Here is a 19,656-nt window from a genome sequence, read left to right on the forward strand (position 1 = left end):
TTTTGTGCTCCACGAAGCTGACATCTAATTGGACTTCATCATCTAAGTACCAAAGCTAGGGAAGTAACCAGGCAATGCAGGCTGAGAAATGTCAGATGGAAACACTCAGAAGTTGTTAGAATGAAACGTGCAGAGATGTACTACAAGACTTTTTTCTTTTTTTTGGTGGAAATAAAATAAGAAAAACAGAGTTTGGTATATTATGATAAGAGAGCAATCAATCATCTCTGTCATATTTGATGATAAGAGTTATTTAGACTGCTGGCTTAGCATGTGCATGCGGTCTATATTGCAAAGAAAAAAGCTTTGGCGTTCTCGCTAGCTCCACTCTACCCGCATACGTAGTTGCATCATATGGTGCTTGCAAAATGGTAGAACTGCATCAGAGTTTTCCCTTGACATCGATCTCCGACTGCAATGATTAATGACAGGATAATTTGATGATGACTCTGATATCTATGGATATCTTTTTTTATTTTTTTCTTTAGTAATTATATATATATATTTTTTGAGAAAATACAAAGAAATATAAATTAGATCAGAACTATATTTATCAAACATAAAGCTTGCTTATACATTTGTATATGTTACAAAAAATGATTGTAAAGATTATTAATCATCAAATTAATGGAATTATATAGTTATTTATTAAATATTCATTACTCTTGAAATATTCATGTAGCTTACATGAGTATAGTTCTTAATTACAAGATAGGTTTTTACACTACATAGTCGAACCATAAGAGCTATCGTCCATGAACTTAAAATTGCATAATTTGAGAGAACTTGTTGTTTCATACTGCAATTAGCACTCGATGCAATAGTCATCATCATTGCAACATATAAATTGTATTTTGTGCAGATGAGCATGTACAACATTGATCCTGCCATTTGTTTTTGTTAAAGAAAAAAAATTTTGAATAAAATAATTACCAAAGTACTCTGCAATATGATTCCTTATGCAAAACTCAAGAAATGAATTTTCTTCGCAAGAACTTAACAAGAACGATGCTAAGCCAATAAAACAACGGGCTAACAGCATAAAGAATCAGGATTAATATCTTGAAACTTTTACATCTAAGGAGATCCACTACCCATGCATCATCAAAACAAGCAGGTAATCCTAATATTTTTATCATTATTCATCTCATATTTCCCCATGATCATATCTACAACATTATTTTGGGTCACCCATACGGACTTGTCCGTCTACTTAAATTCTAGCATATCCATATACAAAATCAAAGTCTAGCTAACATTCCATTGAACCCAGCCTCAAGTAAGTTTGTTCGATATGTCTTACTAATAAATTTATCGGTCCTATATGATTGTAAAGTTCACCATCATACTTGATTTAACACAAAGAACTTGAGATGACTATATTAACATGCTATACACTTGCTAAATTGTAGTCTAGCATACATATAAAGTTTCATGGCAGAGGAAGACACGTGGAATGAAGGCGAGGAAGAGAGGAAAAGAAAAGAAAAGAAAATATAAAGAAAAAAAAGTGCATGAGGTGACAAAAGCCACAGAATAAGACAGGAATTGGCGATCCCGAGGAAGAAAAAAAAAAGAGAGAGATGGGAGGAGAAGTTTTGCTTCTTTTGTTTCCAGTCCTGCCTTTCTTTTCTTTTCTTGCGACCGAAACACCATCAAAGGTGGGAAAGGAAAGAAGCCGGAAGGAAAGGATCGGGGATCGGATCCGATACACCTGCGGTGAGAGTGACTTGTCATGTTCCCCAACTCATAACACGTACTTTAACATTACCCAAACCAAAAAAAAAAAAAAAAAAATCTCATTGCCACAAGGACAGTGTCTGCAATCCCTCTGACACTGTCTGCCACGCGTGAGCTCACCCACGTGCATCTCACCACGCTTTAACTCATCCATTACTCTCTCTATTCTCTCTCTACTTTACTTCAACTGGGTTTAGAGGTGCAAAAATCCCGTGAAGTGAGTCCCCGGTTTGTAAACTGCGTCACAAAATAAAGTGTTGTTCCATTGCTTGTAGGTCTCTCTGCTGTGCTTTAAATGGGATTCTCTCCTATGTGATGTTTTCACAAGGAAGTGGTTTGTTGGGTGGATGGCTTTTTGGATTACTATTTCTCTTGTATGCCGATCTGGAGGCAAAGCTACATGAGGGTGGCAGAGGATGTGGCTCGAACTGCTCCTTTTCTCACATGCTTGGCTTGCTAGCCAACCATAACGTTCAGATATGTCTTTCAAATCATTAGCAACTCAGTCTATGGGCATCTTATTTCTCGGAAACTTATATACCTTTTAGGAGAGACAGGTGTCAGGGCTTTGGTTCTCATGATGATACGTTTCACCCTGCAATTGATTCATGTTACCAAGATGAACAGCAGAACCATCTAAACTATTTCGAGAACTGAAAAGGATTCAGGCTTGGGTCCAGCGAGCACTCTAATCCTACGTCTTGACATAGATTGTGAATCCCCTGAGAAGTGGGCAGGGACGTTTAGAGTGAAATGGCCATCAGATTTGATATGCCTACCGCCTAGGTTTCAATAACAGAGATATGCAACTTAACTGTTGGCACGTTACAACCTCCATGGCTGCAAACAGAGTGGCTGTCTGTGCTCCTCTCACCAACAAGAGCCCATTTAGCCCAACCCATGCAAAGTCACGTCTTGCGTTGAATCTGAATCCGGACTCCAATAGTATTCACAGGCTTGGACAGGTGCGGTGGGGGTGGAGGGATGAAGAAATTGAGATCACTTGAGAACAGTATGATACATGGGGGGTGGTGTTGGATCCTAACTAAACCGCTAAATAAGTAGTGTTCAGCTAATAAGTAGTGTTCTCCCTTGTCGATCTCACAAAAACTATTTCAGATTCTACTGCCCTTCCTTTTGAGAATTACTCCTTGATACAAGGCTCCTGTTATTGTAAGATCTGAGAAGAGTCGGACGCATACAGTGCATCATGGAGAAAGAGAAAGAGAGAGAGACTATTTTCATGTTTCGAACTTATAGCTTTGAGATCATAATGGAGCAATCTTATCACTATGCCAAGACTCAATCTCATAATGGACCATACGGACATTTTCCTGCGATAATGAAAATCTACAGGTATCATCGTGATAAAGACACTACCATTTAGTAAAGAAATTGCTCAATGATCGCAACATTATTGAATACAGTGTTGAATACAACATCGATCCATGGACAGATAAGCCTTCCAGATTCTAGGTATGAAAGGGCACTAGATATTTTATAGGATCCATTAAATGCCCTCACAAAAGTCCAAACAGACAGCTCATCTGATTGAAGCATTTCTCAGCATTGACAAGGACATGGTGAGTAATTCACCAGTGAAACAGCCATGCCCACCTTTTTGTCTACTCAGAATTCAGCCTCTGGACATCTACCAACTGATACAGATCCCCACGACGTTGCTTTTCAAGTGGAAGGTTTGACCTGCATTGAGTATAAGATATAAAACAGCATATGAGGAGGCATAACTTTCAAAGCTATCGCAAGGTGCCTGAAAGTTAAAAGATTGTCTAAAAAGAAATGCCAGAGAGTAATCGTTGTTAACTTGTGTTTGGTTGATTTGTGAATGCAAGTTAAATAATTCACATTAATGAAACTCAAATTATTTTATGCTTCAATCTAATTCACCTTGATAAAATCTGAACTCTCTCATGCTTTAATCAGGTTAGGGACAAAATCTGAATAGTAAATCTTATGATTCTGATAACCATCACTTAAAAAATAATAAACATCTCAGAGAATCAACTACCTTCTAAGCTCAATTAATGAATAATCAATCTCATCAACAATGATTGCCTCCTCATGCTCGGTGGTTGCAATCACTTCTCCGAACTGTCAGCCGAATGGGAAAAAGACAAGCAACAATGTGTTAGTTTCAAACCTTTTGACAATTTAGGCACGGTAGATTCTGATATTTTGGAAGAAAAAGACAACTCCAAAAGATCAAAGATGTCAAGCGTGATCCGCTGAACATCAATAGCAATGGACTTCAACAAGTACTTTCAAAATGTATTTCAACTTTGGGTTTCCACTTACCGGTCCAACAAGTGTGGAATGACCCCAAGCAACGTAACTAGAACTACTATCGCGAGCAGGTGAACAAGTAGCCACAAATAACTGAAAGAAAAACCAGAGCAATTCTTTAATGTGCTTGGTTATTTAGAAAATTTGCCACAAACAAAAAGTCTCCATTAATTTTATGTAATATGTTAAAAGAAAATATCATAGAGTCCATTCAGGTTATTCATATTTAAAATTAGAGCAATGCTGTAGTATTGATAGGCATATTTAGTCATTTACAATTTTGTCAAAAAATAGTCATTAAAAAACGGATAAATTTCCACATATTTTTATAAAATGCATATGATGTACTTTTGTCAGACGTAAATATAAATCCGTCACCATCTGGACAGATTACAAGGACAGGTTCTTCCAACAGTAGAGTCTACTTTGCCAAATAAAGATGGATGGTGAAGCAAACACAGATGAATGGAAAACAAACTAGATATAAAGTAATGAACCCAATTCCAAAAATCTTTGCAGTAGGATGGCGATTAACGGTGACTTCTCCAACATGCAAGCCAAAGAGATTCATGTACCTGATTATCAGCAGCCCTGGAATGAAAATAGAAACTCATCAGCGATCTTAGGAATGTAAACAGAAGAATAGAAATATCTACTAGATTTAATTTATGCATGAGCTGCAATAATACATGCTTGCACACCATAGCATGCTGAAAATCTAGGAAGGATACAGGCCTTGTAGGTTATCGGCAGGCATCTTTATGACTGAAGATGCCTTGGCTAGGAATGTATGATTCACTTTCTGGCTGTTAACTGGTGAGAAATAATTTCCCAAAGTCCAATAAATTGTACCTAGCTACGCACAGATGGTAAGTATATGCTGCTTAAGGTATATATGCTCAAGCACATGCGCTATGCCCTCTCAAATGACTTCATAGTCTTAACTCTAAGTTTTGTTTCCATGATAATCAGCACAAATTATATTTCATGCATGTTTCACTATACGCTTCCATACTGTCTTGTACTGTCATATTGTACCCTACAGGTAAGGTACTAGTACAGTATTGAGGTTCAATACGGCACAAGAGTTGTACCAGCATGTCTCGAGCAGAACGGACCAGCTACATATGGTTTCATGTTGTACCAACCCATAGTGCCCGGTTTCGAGTGGAACTGTGGCTGAGCATGAGGAAAAGATCCTAACCTTGTGCCAGTATAAGGGTTGTACCATTCTATACCAGCTGTATGCCTGTATGATAACGTATCAGGTAAGGTACTAGTATGGTACTCAGAACCGGTATAGCAAACCTTATTAACATGTTCTTGGCTTCTTGCACATGAGTTCCAGATTCCTATTTAACTAATCACACTCAAAAGCACCACATAACCATGGATCAAAAAATCCTAATAACAAGGCAAGTGATTCATACACAAATGAGCATATATATGCAGGGATATATTTACATGCTTTCTTTTCTTCTTCTCCCCCTTGCACATGCATGTGCGGTGGGCGGTTTGGGGGTAGCCCTGGTTGGTATTTTGCTTGATGTCTAACTCTAAAAATCTTCTGATTATAGTTGTCGCAACAAATGGTTTAAGATATAAAACAGTAATGGCTCATGGTGGTCACAACCTCCCAACAAAATTATTGCAAAAGCAAGAAAAAGAAAAATTGAAATCAAAGAATACTGATGTAAAACACTGGTTCAAGTCCAGAAAGATGGAGCATTACCTTGCCCTTTGTAGCAATTCCCAATGCAGGGGACCAGTAGTCATATTAAATGCCCCAGGATAGCACAGCAAATGAGCACCTAAAGTCAAAAGTGCCATTTATCCAAATATCAGTAAATGCTTGAAATGTGAGACTATTGAGCATGAAAAAAAAATATCAGGCAATTTAAGGCGTGATACTCGTGATCAAAAGAAATTTAATTATATGAGAATGAACAGAGAGCAAACACAGGAAAATTGCATGACAATGCAGTAATATTATAAATAATGTGGATAACCATTGTGTCAGAGTATCTAACCTTTAACCTTTTCAGAAAGCAGAAAGTTTCTTACACTAAAAGAAGCATTATTAGCCAGAAATAAAGGAGAACTCCAAGGAGTACTAGATACATTACTAACAAAGCATGTTAAGACCAAGAAACAACAAATACATATTAACAGCTAACATAAATAGGTAAAAGTTTAGCAAATCAACGGAAGACTGCCCTAGCATTACCGTGACCAATTGATGCACATTAATCTAAAGCAGATTAATGCCACATATCAAGCCTCATTAGATGGGAAAAGGCTTGTTGGAAGTGTTTTTACAAATATAACAGCAATGCAAAAGGATCTGAATTACATCCTCATTAAAACTACTAATAACTGGTTGGCTATGTTCGTCACAACCCAGAAATTTAGGGGTAGAGGGATATTTTGACATACAGATACCTTAGCAGCTGTCAGCCGATCCAAGAAAATAAAGTAAAAAGCTTGAAGAATCTATTCCGTATCCATTAGTATGAAAATTCTGCATCCTAATATAGATGGGGCCCAAGATAAATCCATGAATTTAACAAAACTGTTAACCACATTGCTTTTACTAAGCAAAAACCTCTAGTGGATAATCCTGTCTACATCCAGAAAGATTAGTGGCACTTACGATGCACAAATTGGGAAAAGCTAGCTAAGAAATTCATTAAGGGACACTGTTTTCAAATTTGAAGCATTGAAGTTCACAAAGAACATGAACAAAATAATATGAAGCCACTGGTTCCAATAGAAAGTGAAGGCTGGCATTGCTATAAAATCTAAGATCTGATTTTCATGTAAAGTTCACAATTATCCACCATAGAAAGGATAATGGAAAATGTTCCCCCATATAAATAAATAAATATATATATATATATATATATATATATAGAGAGAGAGAGAGAGAGAGAGAGAGAGAGAGAGAGAGACTTGGCAACATTCGAGTGGATCTCTACTTAGATTTGGTCAAATCTAGATTGGACGATGGAGATCCCATATCGATGATCCGAGTCATTGAATGTGATCTACTATTTTTAAACTGCTTACACATAAAAAATCATAGGATTTGGAGATATCTAGCATTTCCATCAAGTGGTGAAAAATTAGACAATCTAAATAATTTGAAACAATATATGTTTTTTCTTTTTTTGACCATTTGATGAACAGGCAAGGGTCTCCAAATCATATAATTTTAGTGTGTAAGCAGTTTAGAGGTAGTAGATCATATCCAACGACTCAAATCATTAATGTGGAATTCTATCATCTGATCTAGATCTAATCGGATCTGAGTGGAGATCCACTTGAGTGCAGCCAAATCCGATCTATATATGTATATGTATATGAATTGATGCTTATTGATTAACTCATGAATCACAAATTCAAATTTTAAGCCAAGTTATGATTTTTTTTTTTTTCAAAGATGTTTCCAAGGAGTTCCAAAGTTATGGAAGAACAAAATCAAATCAGCATTTCCAATAACTTATGTTAGAAATGACTAAAAATTGTAACTTGTGTTTTCCTAAAATGCCAATAACTTGATAATTACTTATTTTCTACACATAGTACTTCCAGAAATTCAAAATACAAAAAAAGCACATTGATTCGTTTATTTGGATGAGGAAATCAAGATACAAATTGAAAGCACATAACACATTGCAAATATATGAATAGAAAATACCTCTTGCTGCATATAACATTGCTAGTTCCTGAAAACGGATGTCATAACAAATACCTATGCCAATACGTCCTACATCTGCAACCATGAATCAGATGCATACATATTTAGAAGATACCATTTCTTACTAAAAAAGGAAATAAAGGAAAAAGAGAAAAGGAAGACTACAGAATTAAAACTTATGATTCAGAATATCAAATTATTAGAACCTCTCAATATATTGAACAGTACATATTAAAGGAATTAAAAAAGGTAACAAACAATTCTATGCAAATATAATAGTACAGAATACCCAAAACAAGGTAAAATTTGCTTCAACAATCATGTGGGTGTTAATGTGAAAGACTGAAGATACCCAAATGGGGCAGTACAAACCTTGTAGAATTTCCATCAAGCTTGTGCTAGGTGAATAGTATTTGAATTCTAAAAGTTCTAGGGTTTTCTATTTGCATTGTCTAGCAAATGCTATAAACTGAGAACTTGAGATAGCAACAGGTTAAACGGCCAAGTTTCATGCAGCTTTAACATTTAAAAAAAAGGCTCAATGACTACTAGCTTATAATTTGATTATGCAGGTGATAGTAATCAATGTGGGAAAAATTGACAGGGTGACTTGATTTGGTTGACTTGTGCAGTTCATTGCTCCAGAGAAGGCATTCCTTATGATCTTAAAATTATTATTATATTCATTAAAAGTAGATTAGAAGTTGTTAGAGCAAGACAGTTAAGCTTGTGATGTGAAGACACCACACGCTGCTAGAGTTACTTCTTGTACCATTGCTCATTATCCCTCAGCAATCCAGTATAATGCATCAAATCACAGATCATACCAGAAATGCTTCTAGCAATGAAGTAATTGCTGGAGATTAGAATAATCATTCACAATAGCATGAAAATGCATGAAGAAGAGGGAAAAAGAATAATCCCACAAATAAGCTAAAATCCATTCAACCACATTTGTATTTTTGACAAGACACTTTCCACCTTAGCAAAGCTATGGGCCTAAGTAAATGAAGACTTGTATTTGGGTAGAATAGTCAAAACAAGTTCAGCAAAGAGACAGGAAAAAGGAATTCGATGAAAATTCTGATGAAAGATCAATATCACAAGCATCCTGTTACAGAACCAAATCTCAAGACATAAATTGATAAGGCCAAACCCATATGCAAGAAATGTCTTTTTGGTTGGATTATAATGAGTGACTGCATAAGATTTTATGTACAATGATGCACTGTCTACTATCATATATACTGTAGAGGTTCAAAATTCACTCTCATCATTTGCAATGCAAATCAAGAATTATCAGAGCTATCTATGTTGAGCTCCTTTAATCATGGTTCACACTAAAACTCTTCGACACATGAACTTAACTATTTGAACAGATTGCTAAACTTCTTCCCGTTATACAGACAGCATAAAGAACTCTTGCAGGTTACCGCAAGCACCTGATATGCAACAACATGCTTCAGGATTCTGACTAGTGGGATGAAATCACATAAATACTTCAAATATAGTAACTATATATGAGTGGTATACTAGTTGGTGGCATTAGAATATGACATTTTGATCTTGGGACGCATCCCTCGTGCAAGATGTGGACTCCTTATCAAATTGGTAATAATGCACCACATAATTTCAAACCTGTATCTACAATGGTAGGATGCTGCCCAGCAGTAAGAGTCTTTGATTCCTTGAAGGTAATCTTTCCTGGAATATCAATGTCAAAAAGATGTATCTGTGTTTCATAAAATGCATTTCATTAGATATGAGTTCATAAAATTTCATCATGGAGGATATTTTTGCAGGAGCAACAAGAGATAATGAAACAAATGCTCAATATGAAGCATACATATCTTTGAAAATGAAAAACAATGCAAATTCTACAATGTCGTTAATATAGAATTGGCATTTAATAAATTCTTATTTGCATCAAAATTAATAAATTACTTCATTTACTCAAGACGTCCCAGCATAGAACAGATATAGATGTTCACAGAGACAGATATAGCTTGTTGAAGAACCCTAAAGAAATCACAAACTTATCTTATGCTTTGTATACTAAAATTAAAAGCAAAATCTATAACTTCACTTTCAGAGCTATAAGAATTTTTTTGTCTACAACATAGCAAACTAATCGACTTATATGAGATGCAGCCAACATCAAAACTGTTCATGTATTGCACCTTCCTGTGTTTGCCCTTGAGCTTCCCATCTGCACCAAAGACACAGCATGTGTTGTACAAACAATCACCCGAGCGTTCTGGTATAGATCCACCAACAATTGTAATCTGCAGATTCCGAGCAACTTCCGACAGCATTGAAAAAGAGGGAGCTGCATCACCACCAGCTTCAATATCCTCAGCATACACTGGAAAGCTATCATTGGAGTAGGGACTATTCCATATTTCCTGACATAAATGATACCAAACGATGTTATAAGGAAAAATTCTCACCACAAGCTGAGGGAATTTTTTTGCAATGATGAAAAGACATGCAGACTAAAGTCGATAATCATGATGAGCAAAAACAAGGGACAATAACTTTTCCATTACATACAGCTGTCAAAATAAACTTTCCACACTAGAACAAATATTATGCATATCCTAGGTCACCCATAAGTCTTTCTAATTTTAATGATCTTAAAGTTGACAAGAATTTTTATAATTAAAAAGAATCAAAATCAAGAAACTCCACAAATTAAAGAATTTTTTTGTCTATCAAAATGGAAAAGGAACAAGCTTACAACTGAATTTGACAGGGCTTTCTGAAGTAGGTTCTCTGTAGGTTTGGAGATCTCTTGGATTATGACATGTCCATCAAGTTCTATCTCTTGTTGCCAGCCATTTGTGTGGAACTTTTCTCATTTCTTCATTTGTGATAAATTTCCAAAGCATTTTGTCAAGACTGACAGGTTAAACTCAAATTTTGCCATTTTGAGAAAATGCTGGAGAATTGCAGCACTGAATTTCATATTAATTCAGATGAGCCAAATTTTTGCATAGGTTTCACCATGCTAGAAGACATTTAGATTGTCATATGTTTAAGTTGTTAAGTAAAAAATTAATTTATATTTACACTCAAAACAACATGAAGAATGATTTAGATCTTTGATCTATCTATCATCTATCTACATAATTTTCATTGGTGCTGATTTTACCAAGCATTTTGTCACGGCTGACAAGTTAAACTCAGATTTTGCCATTTGGAGAAAATTCTGGAGAATTGCAGCACCGGATTTCATAGTAATTCAGATGGCCAAATTTTTGCATAGGTTTCTCCATGTTAGAAGACATTTAGATTGTTATATGTTTAAGTTGTTGAGTGAAAAATAAATTGACATTTACACAGAAGTATGATTTAGATCTTTGATCTATCTATCTATATAATATATAATTTTCTCATTTCTTCATTTGTGCTGAATCTGAAAAGCATTATATCAAGACTAACATGTTTAACTCAGATTTTGCCATTTTGAAAAAATTCTGGAGAATTGCAGCACTGAATTCCATAGTAATTCAGATGAGCTAAATTTTTGGCATAGGTTTCACCATCCTAGAAGACATTTATATTATCATATGTTTAAGTCATCTAACGAAAAATAAAGTATCTAGACTCAAAACAATGTGAAGATATATCTATCTATCTGAACCAAGGATTCAGGTTCCGGTGGGACGTCCCACAGGACACCGAAATTAGGTACCATCCCATGCATCGGGACAGAACAATCCTCCCATCATCCCAATCGGGACGTCTTGAGACATCCCCTATCCCAAGTGTCAAGACGGGCTAGGATGGTGGCGCATCCCCTTCCATGAGAAAACCGAGACATTCCCATCCCACAAGATTTAAAACCTTGATCTAAACCACCAAAATGGTATGCATAAAGGTCCAAAACAATAAAATGCACTTTCAAAATAATGTCATTATATTATTTGAACCTATTTTTCTGCACCGTTTTTCATTTTTTTTCTATTTTGCGGTTTAAATTGAAACTAGAGTTGACACTTCCAAAATCACCAAAACTGGCAAAACCAAAACTCTTTTGGCTTAACTAAAACTAAAAATGACTTCCCCCTTCTTTATTGGTCCAACAGGTATTGCAAATGCACGCACAAAACCTTTTTTGTTTTTTTGGCTGATCATGTTCCATGAGGATTTTAGTGTTTGAAATGCTAAATTTATAACTCTAAGACAAAGGCATCAGTTGAAGTACCAAACTTCAGTTTAAAAAGTTAAGTGACACTTCAAATGCTGAATTCATTGTCTTGACATTGCCGAGACATCTAAAATGCAAACTACAGTTTAAAACTTTGAACTCCATGTTTTCATAGATGGACTTTTGTGGCATTGAGATTTCATGTAACATGTCTGCACAGCTTATGCTGACTTCGCGTACTTCTCCTCGATCTAGCAGCTTGTAAGTTGCAAGGTGCCAGACAAAAAGGCAGCAATACAAAAGTCACAAATCAGCTTTGCAGCTTTTTTCGCACAAGCATCACACTGAGTTCAAGACACTAGAACTGGCATTCCAAAACTGAGTTATTATATTGTTGTTTCTGATAAAGAAATGGTTTTTTTTTTTTTTTTTTCAAAAAAAAAGTGTGAGTAAATGTTATTATCACCAGAACAGAAGACCAGACAAAAAGATTTATTTTTTAAAGAAAAATCTATTACAAGGATCTGGAAACAGATTAATTGAACCTACAGGCAAGAGGACGAGCTTTGCCCCCTTTCCAGCGGCCTCCTCGATCGCCTTGCGAGCATGGGCGATGTTCCTCTCCTTGTCCGCAGTCACCGCCAATTGGCAAAGAGCGATCTTAAACTGCCAAAAAGAGGGGGAAGGTCAAACTTTGGATCAAAATCAGAGCGGAAATCGAGGAGGCGGAAGACAAGGAGCGCACCTTGGAGACGGGCGGAGTGAGAAGCTGGAGGGCAGGCGGAACCCTAGCTTCCTTGGGCTTGGAGGCGGACGCCATGGCGGAGAAGGCAGCGGTGAGGGGCCGGCGAGTCGGCGGTGGCGGCGGCGTCTTCACCGCGATCCGATTAGGATTGGTGGAGGGGAAGAGGATTGGTTTGAGAGGGAGGTGAGAAGAGGGGAAGAGATCAGCGGTAAGGAAACCGGCGGATGAGGAGAGGAAGCCGACTCCTGCTCTCATCGCTCGAAGAGAAGTGAGGGAGAGGAAGAGAAATAGGGCGGGGGTGGCGTGAAGCAGCGAAGGCGACGTGTGGTGAGAGTACCGCCGAGGAATTTAAGTTTTAAATAAGATTTGGACGTATCTACATAGCAGCCCAGCCCAATATGGCTTGGGCCTCCTGGTGCGTTGCATTTTCAAATAATTTATAATTTTATGATGGTTGATTGGTAATTGTTTTAAAAAACAGCAGCTGTTACCTGTTTTTTACCAATATTTTATTCTATAAATAATAACGCTATTTTTTTTTTTTTTGGTTACCTTTTTTTTTTTGTTATAATAGCAAATATTAACCATTATGACTTTTATCCCTTATGTCCAAAAAATATGCAGTCACAGGTTAAAGTTGAATTGGAAAAATGATAATGGAGTAATGAGAAATAATAATCTTAGAGGCATATGTGTTGAAAATTTCGGATTGATTTCTTGATGTGGCTTTGAGAATATTCAATTTGCGGTGAAGAGACCAGTGCTTGGTGGCAGTAAATCATATGTCCATAATTAGTTGGATTTTATGATTTTAAGAGCTTTGCTAATTCTTTTTCAAAAAAACAAAATAAAAATAAATAAAAATGTTCGAAGACTCATCAGAACGAGCTTTGCAAGTGTAGCCAAGTGCAAATTAGCCTAATTTTTCATTATTCACAGCATTAGTATCTCTTCACTACTTTTTGCCTTAATTTATTCTTCTTCTTTTTTTTTTTTTTTTGGAACCTGCTCCTTGACAATAAACACTCTGCATACTGAGTAATTATCATTGGACCTTAATTTCACTCAAGAAGCTCAAATTCCTTGTGGCTTCAGCATTTTCGCCAGAGTTCTCAAATTTCTACCATCCCACGATACCATTGAAGAAGCTGATTTTATTAATAGATTGCAGAAACTTTCTGTGGACAAAATGATGGCATGACGTTCTTGCATGAACTCATGGGAACCTTCTGCCATTCTAGATCTCGGGACAAGTTTAAATTGGTCACAGAGAAAGAGCATCGTTCTATATATGAGAGAAAACATACGTGGGACTTAAATTTTTACGTGTCCCATGCATGCAAGGCGCATATATAACAAGGAAGCTAGCTTTACATAACACATATATCAGAAAGGTCCAATACCCATCATAGTTCAAGTTGCCAGCATGGTCATGATCATGATACATATTATTTGATCATCAGGAGCTCTCGTCCGGTTCATTGCTAGATGCCGTCCGAGATTTTCTGGTGGAAGGAGGCAGAAGAGTTGAAGGACCCATGGTGGTAGGAATGGAAGTCGAAGATTTTTGGTCAGGCCAGGCCATGATGTGAAGATGAACCTCCTCCATCTGCTCCATGGCAGCTGCAAGCCTCTCCTTGATATCGTTGTGATCGCAACAGTGGATAAGCCCCTTGGCCGAGACCTCTGATGGAATTAGGCTTCTTCCATCCAGCCGAGAGATTAAAACAAGATGGCCGGCCTTGCTCGCCTCCCTATAGAGCTTTCGAACCCCGGCACGGTCAGCTGCTAGCCCTCTTGTCACTGAATTGATGCAGATGAATCCCTATCCATATATAGTAGTATGAATATTAGTTCTTACTTGAATAATATGAGCTTTTTTTTCTTCTTTTCTTTTTTTTTTTAAAGATGGATCATTCATACAAGTCTTGTGTGAAATGATGCACTATTTTCATTGATTAAATTTGTTGCAGTGATGGATTGTTTTTCATAGCACATCACGTTACCTCCTCGGTCCGTTTAATGTCCATTCCAAAACGGGTTTCGCCCAAATTGAGTTCCAAGATCACTGGCACCTCTGCAATACCCGGCAGAAACCACAACCGAATTCCTTGCACCATCTCAATGTTTGGTTTTGAACTTTGTTGTTTGTACCAGCTTATGTAACACTGACCTTCAGAAGATGATGCAGTCTGATCCTTAGTTGTCGCAAATTAACCGAACAACATACGCAAGGAAGAGTAAATCAGACTTAGCTATTCGATACCATTCATGAATCATCAATATGAAGCCTGATCGAAATTTGCTACATGATCTTAATGACTTCATCATATTCTATGTAATCAAAATATTTATGTGGATTGAAAGAGTATGAGAGAAGATTATATACTGAGACAATGATTTGCTCGGTTTGAATGTTGACAAAGATGAGTGGAGCACCGGAGGAGACGGCAGCAGAGAACCAGGCCATGGACCTCGTCATGACGGCCTCGACTTTGTGCTCGTCAGGCAAGGGCATGAATAGGATGGAGCTGATGACTGTCGACTGCCGGTCGGGCAAATAGGTGCCCACCTTCTTCTTCCAATCATATTTGATCCCCTTCTTCATGGAGAAAGCACCAAAATCTATATTGACCACCTTTCTGCTCATTTCTGCATGCAACAAATACATGCTTAAGACGTAGCTTTAGATATCCCCACAGTGTGCTACTAATTGTGAATGGATAGCTGTTTCTATAGTATAAGAAAGTGAAACTTGTTATGATAAATAAAGGAAGAGAGGAATATTTATATAATTTCACACGAGAGATGAAGAAAGTAGATCTATAGCTGTTAATAAAAAAAAACTTTTAATTAACTTTATTTTAAATTTTAACTCTCTTGATGCAGAATAGCTTAAGTACATCCCTTTAAATAAAGGATCTTATAACCTTTCAACTATTTTCTATACAAAATACTAAGAGCCATATTTCTAATTTTTATATAAGTGGTTGGTTTTATACATATAGAGAAATTCTAAATGAATTTTATAAAAAATATGAAAAGATATTATTAATAGCAAGGCAATATTAATTTGATTTACAAATTCTAACATAACTTGTGTAACAACCTCTCATTAAAATTCTAATGTGCGTGCTAACTTTGATGGTCGTATTGCCATGTTCTATTTATGATCAAATTCGTTAAGAGTTTGGTTTTTTTCACCCTGCAGCTCGGCGCAGCGGTCCATGGTGAGGTCAGCGAGCATGGCGACATGGCGGTCGTCCCGGTCGGCGCAGAGGGTGTATCGGCGGTGGAGCGTCGAGCTTCGGTGTGGTGCAACGCGGGCACGGAGGAGGAACCCCGCATCCCCCCGCCGGACCTTCACCCAGACAGACCCAGACTGGCGTCCGAGACGGCCGAGCAGCGAGCTGAGCTCAGACCGGCCCTTGGCTGACGTGAAGGTGGCGGAGTCCTCGTCGGCGTCGGCGACCACGGGGGCGACGCCCTCGATGATGTCGCCGGGGAGGAGCATGGACTCGTCCCACTCCTCCTCTGGCATTCCCTCTTTCACCCGCTTCACGCCCACCACCTTCGCCTTGCCACCCATCTCCGACGACCAACTAAGCCCCAGGGGCATCGACGGTTCTCCCACAGAGAGAGAGAGAGTGAGGCCTTGGGACCTTGGCTTTGGATTTATCTTCCTCTCTAGATGTGTCTATATCGATAAATATATCTTTGTAAGCAAAGAAAGAGGATGCGATGATAGCAAGGAAGGGATTCTTGTCTATTGCGAAGCTTAATTTGTTCTTGTTCCTGGAGATCTTCGATACTAACACGAGGTGGGGCTGTCTTTCCTTGTTCTTGTTTTGGAGAAAATCTTTCCTGGTTCCCCGTTGAGGCCGCAGGGTGGATCCTCAGCTGTGTTTCCTAACACGAGGATGGCCCACTTGGTGCACCCTAAGCTACTCGGCCTACCCGACCCGCACTCATTTTGTATATCAGAAGTTGATACATACAACTCACGTGAGAAGAACGGATATATATATATGAATGTTAACCGAATTAAATGCATTTAAAAGAGAACTTATATTTATTGAAGTGTGATTGAAAGGTGAACTTATGGAATGATATGGTCCATTGGATCTCCAACCCAACAAATTCTTTTAAGGTGAATGAGGTGAATGCGACCATATGGAGAGCAGACACATTCCGAGTCATATATTCTTAAGTTGTTTTTGCATTGCTACAATCATTCATCACATAGAGATGACCAAGGATGCGATTCAGGTGAGTTGGGTTGAGTTGAGGGTGAACCCTGACCAATCCAATCTTTAGATCTCACGGTCTAACTTGCTCTTGCGCTGGAACCTAACCATATCTTAAACTAAAATCAGATTGCGCTAGGTTAGTCGACTTGGTCTAGGTTAATATCAATCAAGTTAGTAGTTGAGCAAGAATTTTGAGAGAAGAATTTGGAACATAGTTGTTGGATTAGTATTGGCTAGATGGAGGCACATCCATTCATCAATTTTAACAGTGGACCTAGACATAATTTAGTTTTATGTATAAATTATTTATTTATCTAGATATCATAATTTGTTAGATTAAGTTAGGTTGGGTAGGATGAGGGTTGAGTTTGGATTGGGATAAAGATTAATCCTAAATTAATCCTATTCGAGATCAAGTTGAGCCTTTGCATCTAATCCCGATCCAAATTTAAAACTCTCAAGCAGACTCCACCTAATGAGTTGGATAAGCGGACTCATTTGTGTTAAACCTAACCTAACTATACCCACAGAGATGATAATAAATATTATTTTTAATCTTCATATAAATTATTTAATTACTTATTAAGTTTAACTCAAATACCAAGAGAAAATTTCTAAACAAAATATCAGTATGCATCGACCTTGGGGAATGAAGTAGTTCACTTAAGTATTGATCATCATAATTAGATTGGCAATCTATGGTGCTTTAGGAAGTGGGAGTGGCCTAAACTGACCAGAGAAAATTTACATATAAATATGTATTTGCACATGATGTGATATGCATGTTAACGCTAGCTCAATTTTGGCATAAGAAACCTTAGGTATTATTGATTTACTATAGGATATTTGTGCCAGGATTTTTGGTAGAATTATCATTAATCTATTTATAGATGGGGGTTGGTGGGTTGTGAGTCATTCGGATGAGCCATTTTTTGCCAACAAAGATATTTTGACTTGAAACCAAAATGAACTGAACCACATTATAGGTCCGATCAAAAGAAAAATAGCGTAAGCCTACAACCCCGGATGCTAGCTAACCTTATGACTAAATGGATGTCGATCTAGTGAATGTCAACTCCAGCTCATCAAAAACCGATCCGAATATCGGATAATGTTGTCTTGAGGATTATGACCTCATATGCATTCGATCAATCTTGGATTCATATCGAGGCAGCACTCCAATGTCATGCAGATCTCAAGCCACGGGCCATCTCGACAACAAGGCCAACTTATTAGAATCTTCCAGCAATTCCTAAAATATGGATGGAATTTGTTGGAGTGTGAGTCATTTAGGTGAGTTATTTTTTGCCAACATGGTTACTTCGGCTTGTAACCAAGATGAATTGAACCATATTATAGGTCTGGCCCAAGAGAAAATAGCATGTCTGCAGCCCTGGATACTAGCCAACCTCATCACTAAATGGATGCTGTTGTGATTTGTTTCGGTTCCTAGATCCTCAGGATTTGAATATTTATAAAGAAAATGGCTGTATAACTATTTTTGGTAGATAGACTGACCAAATCTAATGTAGTTATTTAGTTGTGATTCTCAAAATCAAACAGTTATACCTGAAAGATTTTCAAGATCAGACGGTTACGTCTATATAGCATTGACAGCTATAGCCAGATAGCGTTGACAGCTATGGCTAGTTGGCACTTGTGTTTTGGTTCTGAGCTCGATTAATCATTTTTCGAGGAGAGATCAGAGAGTGTGGCATGCTGACTAAGAATTGGACCAAACCTTTTTCATCCAAGAATTTGGATCCAGAACATATCGACGAGAGATTGAACAGAATAGCCTCCAACCAAAGGTCAGGACAGATACTTGTCGATCAGAGATCGGACAAACTGCAATAATTGGACCGCTTAAAAGGCGCTGATATGGACCCAATGGGTCATAATGGACTTGAATCTTCATACATTGTCGGTTTATTCTAAATTACTCCTAACATATACCCCCTCCTCTCTGGTTCGAACTCTGGTCAGGCTATGGGAGTATTTATCTCGCCATTTTTGAATGGCCAAAGAGGTGAAAAGCTCTTTTTAAATCAAATATCTGTACGCGATTTTTTAGACAAAAAAGTTGCCGAACTAATAATGAAATTTTTGAAATCTACGTGGACGCCACTCTTCTCTGCTGAGACGTATTGAATGTGAAGACCATCGGTCAACTTGAGCTAATGAAGACGTAACGTATGGTCTGTTTCAGAAATTCATACCGACTTAGCGTCCTCTGAGAGACATGCATCCTTCTATTTAAAGAGACAGCTTCCTTTGTTTTATTTTCTCCTTCTGCTGATTTTGGTAAAAATCTTTTTCTTCCTTTGTCATTTTTCTTGCTCCAAAACTCTTACAAACATATTTTTTTCTTTCTTCACTATGCGAAGAGCCCTCGAAAGATAGTTATTTCCTTTAGATTTCTTACTTGAAGGTAAGTCCCTCTTACCTTCTTGATTTCTTTTTCCTTTTACTTTCCTTTAGGTTTCTGTTTTCATGGTGGGTTCTGAAAACTCTGGAAGCGAGTGTCCCGTGTGAAAGAAAGTAAAGGATTCGAAAAGCCCTAGGTCTAAAACCAACTCTTCGGTCAGATCTGGAGAGATCCAAACCAAGCTGATCTTGGGGGACTTGGAGTTGCTCCGAATCCAATACTACATTCTGGAGGAGTTTCATCTTGAACTTTTTGGTTCCAATGCTCGAGTCCATAATTCACCTCTAGGTCGATTACTAGTGTATGAGAAAAATTTCGGACAGGCTTTAGATTTTC

General features: G+C 37.5%; 2 protein-coding genes across 3 annotated transcripts; both read right to left on the bottom strand.

The window, feature by feature from the left end:
- Window positions 1-3,122: 3,122 nt before the first annotated feature.
- Window positions 3,123-12,960, bottom strand: LOC105056460 (omega-amidase, chloroplastic). The gene is made up of 10 exons (XM_010938665.2): window positions 12,643-12,960; window positions 12,447-12,563; window positions 9,925-10,149; window positions 9,383-9,476; window positions 7,745-7,819; window positions 5,777-5,855; window positions 4,620-4,635; window positions 4,057-4,137; window positions 3,770-3,852; window positions 3,123-3,444 (listed from the first exon to the last, which is right to left on the bottom strand). The coding sequence occupies exons 1-10, from the start codon at window positions 12,895-12,897 to the stop codon at window positions 3,366-3,368; spliced, it is 1,104 nt and encodes a 367-aa protein (XP_010936967.1). The 5' UTR covers window positions 12,898-12,960; the 3' UTR covers window positions 3,123-3,365.
- Window positions 12,961-13,784: 824 nt separating this feature from the next.
- Window positions 13,785-16,312, bottom strand: LOC105056499 (uncharacterized). Of its 2 annotated transcripts, none has more exons than XM_019854464.3 (4): window positions 15,847-16,312; window positions 15,032-15,294; window positions 14,649-14,834; window positions 13,785-14,467 (listed from the first exon to the last, which is right to left on the bottom strand). In XM_019854464.3, the coding sequence occupies exons 1-4, from the start codon at window positions 16,259-16,261 to the stop codon at window positions 14,102-14,104; spliced, it is 1,230 nt and encodes a 409-aa protein (XP_019710023.1). In that variant the 5' UTR covers window positions 16,262-16,312; the 3' UTR covers window positions 13,785-14,101. The 2 variants fall into 2 exon arrangements, with proteins under 2 accessions (XP_019710023.1, XP_010937019.2); XM_010938717.4 differs by having other exon boundaries at window positions 14,649-14,840; window positions 15,847-16,311.
- Window positions 16,313-19,656: the final 3,344 nt, after the last annotated feature.

The sequence above is a fragment of the Elaeis guineensis genome, chromosome 13 (assembly GCF_000442705.2).
Source record: "Elaeis guineensis isolate ETL-2024a chromosome 13, EG11, whole genome shotgun sequence".
NCBI lineage: Eukaryota > Viridiplantae > Streptophyta > Magnoliopsida > Arecales > Arecaceae > Elaeis > Elaeis guineensis.